This window comes from Corvus moneduloides, chromosome 2, assembly GCF_009650955.1.
Source record: "Corvus moneduloides isolate bCorMon1 chromosome 2, bCorMon1.pri, whole genome shotgun sequence".
In the NCBI taxonomy this organism is placed as follows: Eukaryota; Metazoa; Chordata; class Aves; order Passeriformes; family Corvidae; genus Corvus; species Corvus moneduloides.
The window spans coordinates 96,603,335-96,614,659 of record NC_045477.1 but is presented as its reverse complement, the minus strand read 5'-3'; the positions used below and the strand labels follow the sequence as shown (position 1 = coordinate 96,614,659).

Here is an 11,325-nt window from a genome sequence, read left to right as displayed (position 1 = left end):
GGGAGCTCCTCCTCAAGCTGCAGCCATGCTGGCAGCGGCCCTTGCCCACACCCCACCCTACAGCCCAGAGAGGGCTTGGATGCCCACATTTTTCAGTCCTAATTTTGGACTGAGCCCCCCCAGGGGACACGTGGTTCAGCAGCAGTGATGGCTGTGTCTGGGCTGGTGGGTGCCAGCAGGCTGGTGTCTGAGCCAGCACTGCCCAGGGGCCTCAAACACTGACCTGACCTGACCTGACCTGCACCCTGCCGCTGCCTGAGTTGGCACAGGGAGGGGACAACAGGGAAGGAGCCATGTTATTGATAGATGAGCCCCATCCCAGCACTCCTGGGGCTGGGCCAAAGTGCTGTGGGCTGCTTCATTTCTTCATGGTCATGCTGAACCTCGGGAGTTGCCTGGCAGTGCTGAAGGGGCGGTGGGAGATGCTGGCCCACCAGCTGCTGGAGTATCCAGCCATGTCTAGGGTGGTTTTGCTTCAGGCACCAGCCAGTATTGAGGCAGTGATGTGATGCTCCATATCCTTAGGACAACATCCTGAGCTGCTGGCTCCCCTCCCAGCAGAGTGTCTGACCCCTGGGATGGGGAATGCGGAGGCTGGGAGGTGCCTCGGGGCTTTCACTGGCTCTCTGCTTCATATAAATAACCAGACACCACCAGACCTGATCCTCCCCACCCCAGAGAATCTCCCTGGCTTCTTATGCTCCCCTCTCTCAGCTAATGAGTATTTAGACAAAGCAAAACAGTGCTTTTAACAAACTGTCTTGGGCAAAATCTAGCATTAATTCGGTATGCGTTTACAGAGCAATTTACTGTCCTATGGTCAGGGTAAATGGATGGAGGTACAATATGGCAACTGCTCTTCATATTAAGCCATGGGAAATGCTCAATAATACATTTTACTGCCTTTAAATCTGAATGAGTGCTGCTCTGTTTAATTAAGAGCTCTTCTGTGAGGACTGGAGAATTGAAGGAAGGAGGACTTCATTTCTTGCTTCACTTTCCTTGTCAAGTACCTGTTTCAGAGTCCTCTGACATTATTAGAAAGTTTGGGCATTGGATGATATCTTAAATGGATCCTAATGTGGGAGGTCACCAGAGGAAATTCAGAAGCTGCCAGAATGGCCATGCCCTTCAGACAAGGGAGTCACTCACAGCTCAGACCTTGGGATGGTTTTCCTCAAGTTCCTGGTGTTGCTTTACAGCTGACGTCTGAAACTCTTTCAGTGCACCCCGTGCTCTGGTTGCAAACACAGGGAGCCCTGGACCAGCTTAAATGACATCAATCAAGATGGTCTGCAGCTCAACAAGAACTCCTGGCCTTTTTCTGGCACTAAAGGAGCAATGGTGGTGTGCATACGTAGATGTGTATGTAAATGCACATACACATGTGTGTGGTTTATGTGTTATATATATGTATTTACCACAGTAGTGGAGGCAGAGCCTGTCATATGCTCACAGAATGTTCACAAAATAAGCTGAGTTGGAAGGGACCCATAAGGATCATCGAGTCCAACTCCAGGCCCTGCACAGGACACCCCAAGAGCCACACCCTGGGTTCAACTTGTGGAGCAATGACCACTGTCTGTCCCTCATCTTGGCTGCTCCCAAGAGCTGCAGGTTGTCAGCCACGTCTCCAAAGCCTTTGGAAAATGACCTGCTGTGTTTTCTAACAGCAGTAAGTTAAACAAGTGTTCTAAAATCGGTCGAATTTGCGAAACTCCCCACAGTCCTTCTTCTCCCGTGGTTCAGTGAGTCCCTTTCAAGGGATGCCCTGGCTGGTCCCTAAAGGTCTCTGTCACAGTGACAGTGGGTGAAACTAAAATCCTGGCTATCCCCTCCTGAATGGGGCTACAATCACTACTCATTGATTTCCCTTTCTACAAATCCAGCTTATCGTGGCCTTTCCTGTTGTATCCACTTACACTCAAATGTCCTTTTATTCACAGATTTGTGTGTGTTATTTGGCTGGTCTACACCAAGTGGTCTACAGGCCCAACAATTTATACACACACAGCTTGTGTCACTTTCACAGATCTATTGCTTTTTTCCTGTCTTGCAGAATTTCATGCTCATTTTTCTGTATGAGACATATTTAAATTGGAAAATAAAAGTGACACATTAATCCTTTCCTTCCTTTGCCTCCCCGATGAGCAAAACTCTTGGAGTAAACTCAAGCCTGTCCCTTAATTTATGGAGAAATGCAGAAGTCTAAATCAAGCTCCGAGAAGATTAGATTACAAACTTGGAGTGGAAAAACTTGAGGGAGACCAATTCTGCAAGCTGCTGAGGGCTTTGAGTTATTGAACCCCCCGAGCTGCTATGGACAGCTCTTCCCTCCCAGGACAAGACAAAAGAAAACTCTTTCCCTGTGGAAAATGCCACATGGTGCAGACTCCAGCACGGGCCCTGCTGTGGATGCCAGCCCGGCACGCTGCCCGTGTGGTGCAGTGCCTGGGTAGTGCGGAGCGTTGTGCAGGAGCGCTGTGCTGGGCAGGTCTGAAAGTTTTGACTTTTGCAGTGACTTTTTTTCACAACCAACTGGCACAAAAGCTGCTGCACATCCAGCGTGGGGCATCCAGCATGAGAGGTAACCCCAGCACACGGTGGTGTCTCAGGAAGCAGCTGGTTGTGGCTTCATTTTACTTTTTCAGCTGGGTCCTGTAACCGTTCCTGAGAGATTGGAGATACCTGAGCAGTGCTGGCGTGTATAAACCTGGTAATCTAACAAGAGAAATAGGCCATGAGTTCAGCAAATGCTTTTCTGCCTCTTCGAGGCACAGCAGTGTGTTTCATCAGAGGAGAACAAGCTGGGAGCAATAGACATAACAGGATTAAAACGATGGCTGCTCTGTCATTTTCCATGCTAACCTGGGTGCCTGAGAATTGCTGAAATATGGTTGAAATGCCGCCGCACTGCATCTTATTTAAAAAAGTGATTTGTTAAAAGAAAATCCACACCAAATAACTGAATCTGCTCCATTAAAATAGTATGTAAACATTGGCCCCACGGTTTAACCATCACACATTTTGATAGCCTTTAGCAACTGAAAGGCAATTCTCTCCCCCCTCTGCATTATTATATAACCTCATCAGAAGATAAACAGCCTCCCTACCCCCAAACATTTTGTAATTTGCATTTAGATTGTTTGGTGCCAATGTTCAGGATAAGATACTTCCTAGCTCTGTCAAACAAAACCTGATTGTCATTTAGCAGAGTGGCAGTCAATTTATGTTTCCATTAACGCAGATCCCAGACAATTATCTGGGGAGGGGAGAGGTAGAAACCTTAACAAATTGCCCTCCTGCCTTCAAGGCTGATTTTCCAGTGGGCAGCTGTAGGGCAAATTCGACATACCCATGAGGGAGAGAAAGGGAATGCCTTTCTGCTATTTCTGGGGAGGGAAGTGTGGGGGCAGCTCCCAGACCTCTGGGCTGTGCCAGCATCACACGAGAGCCAAGTGCCTCGTGGAGGCAGCAGTGATGTGGGGCAGGGTCACCGCCCCCTGGCCAGGGATGTGTCAGATTTTGACTCCCAGCCTGATTCAGTGGCAGAGACAGGGATCTCAGTGGGTTTCCTTGGGCATGTGTCCACTCAGCAGCTGGAGATGCACTGTCAGGCACTGCCCTGTCTCCAGTCCCCTGGGCTGTGCCCGTGCCATCTGTGGGGACCCTGGCCCTTAAGCACTCATTGTGGTCCTCCTTGGCCAGGTGGGATGGCAGAGGACATGCCCTGCTGGCAATGGGATTTCCCTCCACACCTGCCACGCACACCCCACAGCTGCGCTCCTGGGGCCGGCCAGGGGGTTGCACACACTGACAGGACTGACAGGAGCTCTACCAAGCCCTTGTGCAGAGGCAGAACACAAATGTAATATGCTTTCCTTCTCTGACAGTAAGTTGAAGACACTTCTCCCTTCCCTCCTGTCTTAATGACTGCATTTTTCCTGTGCCCCCTTACTTAGCTGTGCTCCCCATCACTCCTGTGCTCCCCATGAGGACGCCATGCATGACAGCAACCTCTCCACCAAGGGCACCCCCCTGTCACTCACCCCTGTCGTTTTCTGGAGAACAGCACTGATGGCATTGACCAACCCAAGGTTTCCCTAGGCAAGGCATTTCCCCCAAGGACACTTGCCCTTAACTAAAAAGCCAGTGCTCTCCTCTCCAGTGCCCTCTCTGAGAGGGGTGGGCAGTAGCACCAGTGCAGCCCTGCTCCCCAGCAGCGCTCCTTGCTCATGGGCTTTTCTGCACGCACGTGTGTGTGTCACACAGGAGGTCACAAAGCTCATAATCCTGTGTGCAAGACCGTTCCTGTTGCCTTTGCAAAAACGCTGTGTTGCATCTTGGCTGGTGCAGAAGAGCCATTTGTGTTGGAAACAGCTTTGAGTGACTCCCTGGCCAAGTCAGCAGGATGCTGGCTGCTTTTGCCTGGGGCTGCTGGGGTCTCCTTAGGGAGCAAAGAAGAGACCCAAGTAGAGGTGGGCTGACCTGCAGCTGAGCTGTACTGTAAACGTGGGGGACTCACACAGGCTGTCTGGCACGTGCTGCAAAGGAACCACCCTGGTACAAGCTCTTTGGTGTCCTGGCTTGTGGCCCCTTTGTGGCACCTTGGGGCAGGTGGTGCTGCTTGGTGACTGAGAAAAATCGAGTGGTTTTCTGAAGGGAGGGGAGACATCCATGCCCCAGTGATTGGAAATACATCTGTGGCCACGTGGAAAGTTATTTTTGCTACACGAAAGGCTGGGGCGCGAAGACACGGCCTTCTCCAGACTGTATCACCTCTTGGCTTCCCTTCCAGTACAGCTCATTTATTTGGTTTGGCATCAACTAACCAAGCCATGTAGCTGCCAGGTTCACCATGTATAAGGAGCTGCTGATGTCAGGAAGAGCTTTTGGCTGCAGGAAAGCCCCGCAGATGTTGTCCAGGTGGTTCTGCTCTCCACGAGCATTTAGGAACAATTTTACGATGATTATTTTTCTTTCAAAACATGGCCTAAATTCCTATCAGGCACTGGAGCAGAAGCATGGGGCAACATGTGGTATGAAGGCTGGGTGAGGTGTGTGGTATGTGCTGGCAGCAGGGGACTGAGAAATGCCAGAGGAACAGGACCTGGCAAAGTGTGGAGGCGACTGGCACTCCAGACCAGCTTGGAAGTAGCTGGCAGGCTCCTCTGTGCAGCGTTTGGCACCACACTTCTTGCCAGGCAGGGCAGCCAGCAAGGCCTAGCCAAGGGAGAGTTGTTGCCTGCCCACATTTAAATTCTAGTTGTTCCCATGTTTCAGAATTTTGAGTCAGGATCCAGCTGTGGCAAAGAGAGACTCATGTCACCTGCCATGCAGATGACCTGGTGCGTTAGCTGTGCCTCGCTCCTCCCTGCCCTATGTGCTCCCAACTGTGCAAAGAATCACCACCCATGGGTGCCTCTCCCAGAGGTGCCTCCCAGCCAAATCAAGGCAAACACAACCAGACCCACTCATGGACTCACGTTCCTTCTCCAGATGCTCTGCACTGTGCTGCTGAATGGGAATCTCAGGCCTTGTCCAAAAATGAGCTCACACCCCTCACCTGAGTTAAGGGGCATTCAGTTGCCCAGGGTACAACCTGCTTCTTCCTGTCTCCCAGTTCCTTGGCTGTGCATTGCCTGGAGGACACATGGACCCTGCTGGCACCACACCCAAGCCTACCCAGGGCAGGAGGAAAGGGTTCTTCCTCTGCCTACAAACCTGCTCAACCCTGTGACCTCAGAGCACCCCTGAAGCCCATTAACACTATTAGAGGCTGCTCTTTTCCTTGCAAATTTTCTGCTTCCACATCCCCTCCTAGCCTCTCTGCCACAGCCTTACCCTTGCCACCTTGCTCCCTCTTCCTGGCCTGTCCCCACTCCCTTTCTCTGGACCTATGCACCTCTTCTCCACAGGTAAGTTGTTAACTTCTCAAGATTTTGAAGAAATCCCAGATGTGCCAAAAGAAGAATCAAAGATTCTGACTCCTGTTCAGACATCTCTTACCCCTAACAGGTTTTTATTTATGTGGGAATAACTAACTACAGGGTTTGCAGAGGAGTCTTCCCTATTTTCTTTGCAAACCTCAGAGCCACTTATGCTGCTTGTTCACCTCGTTGTCTAATAGAGAGAGAAACCTCAGTCATGTTGCCTTAATACTTATTTTATTTAAAGAATCAGAAACACAGTCATTGTAGTTCATTTGTACTCATATCTGCCAACATTTCCTAAACCACGTTAACATTAATGTATAACAAAAACATTTTCTGAGCTGTGCAAAGTTCAAAGGAATTGTTCAATTACTTGAACCCATTTCTAGAAGAACAAACCTGGCATTTTACAAACTGAGGCCACCAGAAGGAATCTTTTCCCCGCCCTGTTGCAGGAGATGGAGATGCCCTCTCCTCCCCCTTTTCCTGGCATGACAGGTAAAAACTAGACCACAGTATGAGTCGAACCTCTCTCAGTCCAGGACTTTCTGACTGGCACTGGGTCATGTTTTTGTATCACTGGGCTGTATCAAGTTCACCTTAATACTTGTGCTCCTGGCATGGAAGTGATTTGTCCAAGAAGATTACTCAGTAACCCAAACTGTGATGATAAGCAATAAAGAGGGCCCAGAAACAGCTGCTATCAAAATAGAACACCTCCCCACCCCCTCCCCCCCATATTTTTCCTAGCAGAAGGTATGACTGGAAGGGTTGTCGACCATTTAAAAAACCATCATCCTCCTTGCAAAATATATTTTAAAGCACTGATTTAATGATATGACATCTGGACATTTTCCTTGATACTCTCACACACCAACTTTTGTCCTCTTAGAGTTAAGCATAAAAAGGTGGAAATCTGGAACCATTTTAGATCTGGCTAAATAGAATAGGCAGCATGCAAGCTGTCATCCTGTTTCGTTTTTCTGACTGTAGTAAATACACCATGGAACAGAATTTTAAGAGCGTTTTAACCACTGTAAGTTGTCAGAAAAAATCTCATCTCTGACAGATCTAACCCAGAAGTTTTATTGGAATCAATAACACACATTTTGGCATTGCTGACTGCCTAACTGTGCAGTTTACTGTTTGAGGTGCAGTGACACCAGTTCTGACCTGGACCAAATAAGTGGAACAGATATGGCTCTAATCTCAAGCAAGTCTTTCCAGAAGACGTTTTTTCGGTCTCTTATTGGTTATAAAAAGGCAATTTCCTCTCAACAGTAACTAAATTTTTAGTGACTGACTCATTACAATCTGGAATATCAACAAATGCGGCAACATCAAGTATAAAAAGAAACACCCTGAAAGTGATGCCTCCTGGTTTGAAAGTGCTATACTTGGCCATGAACTGTGTTTCTGGAATTGGTTTGTTAACATGTGACAGCAAGAAGAACTTATTTTACAAAGTCACAGAGCTGAACTTAAATAGGAATGCTCACTTACATGGGTTTTGATATGTACTAGTACACACGGCTTGAATGAAAACAAAACTTACACCTTCGCATATGAAATACTGGTAACGCAGTGATGATGTTCACCCACCGGGCCTCTTCGTTTTAATAAGATCATCTCCAGGTTACAGTGCCTCCGACACGCTTTCAAACACCCACCACATGTGGGCTTTGGCAAACAGCCAGCTGCTGTCAGAGGCAAGGTATGGATACAGCTATGAAAAGCCTTTCAACACGATTCACTCCTCAAGAGCCGACATCTTTTTAAATACTCTCAACAATTGCATTAGGACTTTTTTTTCTCATTCTTTTTCATACAAATAACTGGCTAAACTCACATTTATTGCACCTTTAAGTCCCTGGTAGATGGAAGCTTATATTGCCTGATACAGTTTGTATTGTAGCTTGACGATGTTAAGAAATCCAACAGTCTCCAGAACTGTACATTTCTACAGTAAGAAATCACATTTCCGTAACACTAATTACTGCTGTCGCAGACCAGCTCTCATCTCCGTCATGCAACGACAGAGGAAAACTCCATGGTCCCTGTGTGTGATAGAACCTGCAGTGTTCTTCTTATTGCCATGAAAAAGTCAATTAAAATGACTCCTCTGGGAATTACTTCCAATTCTGGAGTCATTATCACTCTCCAGACAGAACGCTGTGCTTCAGCATGGATCTTCAGCCACTCTAAATATGCAGGAGAGAGCAAGCATGTGTGTGTTGCACAGGCAGCTCCCTCAGGTGTATTTATCGGTGACCATGCAGCTTTTTCTCTTTTCCTCTATGAAGCAAGAACAAGCAGTCTGATCTCAATCTTCAGGTACGTTTCTAATTTTGTATGTTGAATGCAAATCTTGTTGCAGCCTCTCTGTTTAACCAAATCTTTAACGATTAAAAAAAATAGCACCAGATGTATGAAAAAGAGGAAATGTCTGATCTAGTAGGAATATATATAAAGTAGAGCAATTCTTACAGTAAAAAGGTACGTTGTACAAAAAAGCAATGGAAAGTGATACCGAAGGACAAAAAATCCATGCTGCATATAATACGGGCAGAAGACAGGCAAAAGGGATTCTGCTCAAATAACCACAGTTTAATGGTGGAGCCGTACTTCCTCCAGGACCTCCCTGGCAGCAGTGCCAGGACACGGGGTGGTGTGGGACTCTGAGTACTAACACACTCACTGACAAACCTGCGCAGCATATCTTTGAGGTATATAGAAAGCATGACATTAACATTTTGGACTCCTCATTCTTACTTGCACAATGATGCACTGGTCTTTAGCTGAGGTTTTCTCCACCCTCCCCTCTTCTTCCCTTGGTAAAAACAAAATCCCAGTTTAAGAGCTTCCTAGCACACCTCCTTGAACTCTCAAATCCATCTTGCATAGGCCAGTAATAAGAACACTGCAGCTCTGACAAATAAGTTACAGCAATATAACAGCTTTCCTCTTAATTTTTTTTAAACATATCTTCTCTATAATTTACACAAAAGGTTAACAGCCAGAGTTTCGGTTACTACAGTCCAGATGGGCATCCTTTCAGTCTGTGATTCCAGGTGGAAGGCACTACTTCAACATACCACTGTATGCACTGCACACGGTCTCGGGAGCACAGCGGGGCACTATGTCTCCAGAGCTGCAGACTGAAGGGCCTGGGGGAAGTCTTTGGAAATAAAAATGGCAGTGGTTATCAGTCCAGTTTCTCTTTGCTGTCTCTTCTTGTGCTATGTGGTTTCCCCTGAAAGCTCCTCAGTTGAGAGAGTGGCGATTCGTCCTCAGAAGCTCTCGACAAAGCTCCCTGGGAAGAGGCCCGTCCTGCCGTTCCTCTGCAATGTCCCTTTGTACCAGCCGTCCTCCCGCTTCTTGTGCACAAACACAATGTCACCTTCCTTCAGTTCGATCTCCGCCTCGCTCTGCGGGGGGTATGGGACCACAACGCGGTACCTTTGGAGAAAGAAGTGCAAAGACTTGGTTAGTCTGCACTCGATGGGAGCTGCGGGGCACCAGTACCAGAGATCTTGGGGAAAAAACTTTTGGAAATATCAGTAAGTTACATTTTCACACACAGTTGTATGCAATGCAGCTACATTTTCTACTACAACTGAGTAAGGTGGAAATTTCTGGACAGCTTGGCTGGAGAATTGACCAGGACGTACTCTGGAGCCAGTCCATGAAAGCAGGAGTGTGTTGTCAAATGGATGGACCACTCATGGTGTCCCTGCTCCCAGCTGTGTGCTGAGCCTGTGCCAGGACTTGGCTGCTTTATCCTATCCTACATCTCTGCTGCAACATGTCTTATTCAGCTCTGCATCTGCTCCATCTGAACATCATAGCATCATACAATGATAGAGCAGTTTGGGCTGGAAGGGACTTTAATGGTAATCTAGTTCAACCCCTCTGCCAGGGACAGGAACATTTTCAACTCAAGCATGTTGCTCAGAGCCTGTGTGTCAACGGCATAAGTCAGCTGGGTGTCATATGCAAACTTCTTGAGGGTGCCACCTACCCATCTATCTCATTGATGAAGATATTGAACAGTACTGGTCCCAGTGTGGACACCTGAGGGACACCACTTGTCACTGATGTCCACTGAGACATTGAGCCATTGACCACTACCCTCTGGATGCAACCATTCAACCAATTCCTTATTGTCCAAATAGTCCACCCACGAAATCCATCCTTCTCCAATTTAGAGAGAGATGTTGTGAGGGACCATGTCAAAGACCTTACAGAAGTCCAGATATATGATACGCTCTCTTCCCTTGTCCACTCATGATGAAAAATGGGGTTTGCAGTGCTCCCACTGCCTGTGACACCAGCAGATGTTAGCTAAAGCAGTTCACATTTTTCTTCGTATAATGTTTCCTGAGAATGTACTTTGGGTCCCTCAAACCTGGAAGGCAAGCTAAAATGGAAAGATATCAAGTGACTTTCAAAGCACTCTCCAAACCAGTGGGGAGCCCCAGTCCTGAACCATTCACAGGGCTCTCTGGGAACTTAGTTTTCAAGTGTCACTTCATTTCAATGAAGTAATGATGTGTATGAGCCTGATACAGCTATTCTGCACTCAGAGCTTATCAGCAGGCATCCTTCTGAGAGAGCACAGACTGGGCCATTTTATATCAACGCACTTGTGTGCAGAGCAGGGAATATATTTCTACTGCACGATTGTTTTTTACCTTCAGCACTTTTGCAGTCATCTGGTGTTTGGTTAACAGTCAATAACTGTCTTGCTAATTGCAAAGTAATGAATACAGTAAGATAGTTAAAAGTTGCCAATTGATTACCTAAAGCCCATCTCCTGAGAATTAATATATCCACAACTGCTGCCTGGCCACCAATGCCTGAGTCCTGTCTGTAACAAGGTGAGTATTTATTTAACATAATATCCTGCCCCTGGGGACTTTGGCATACCCTGGAGGCTGTGGACCACTCCCTGAGGCCATCCCCAGTGAGACAGTACCAAAGCAAGGGGCTCTCCAGTGGCAGTCACCCATTTTCCTTGCAGACTTTGCTCAGGTGCCTAGTGACTGCAGTTCTGAAACTCGGCACTCCACTTTGACCTGACACTGGAAATATCAGCTTTGATGCTATGTCTGGACATCTCTACAGCCAAACAACCCATTACTTGGAAAAGCATTAAACTCCCTTTGGAGCAGGGGCTCTGTTCTAACACCTGACTATGGCCTTTTTATCTTGACACAGCAACACGGTCGTGGAAAATATATATGTTCAAGTGCCATCAAAAATTTGCAGATCCTCTCTGTACCTTGGTTAATAAATCTAGTTGTCACTTCCCTCCTCTGTGGAAAAGCAAATAACAGGGGTTGAAACGTGTGCTGCTGGCTGGCTGCAGGAAAATGGTCTATCAAGCTAT

The 11,325-nt window shown here is 47.4% G+C and overlaps 1 protein-coding gene across 2 annotated transcripts in view; it reads right to left on the bottom strand.

The window, feature by feature from the left end:
* Nucleotides 1-6,145: 6,145 nt before the first annotated feature.
* SH3RF3 (SH3 domain containing ring finger 3) overlaps nt 6,146-11,325 on the bottom strand; it is a 244,917-nt gene continuing 239,737 nt past the window's right edge. Inside the window, exon 10 of one of the 2 annotated variants that reach the window (XM_032100460.1) lies at nt 6,146-9,392. In XM_032100460.1, the coding sequence (XP_031956351.1) occupies nt 9,224-9,392 (169 nt within the window). In that variant the 3' untranslated portion in view covers nt 6,146-9,223. The remainder of the gene's footprint in view (nt 9,393-11,325) is intronic. The other variant, XM_032100461.1, reaches the window with a different exon arrangement.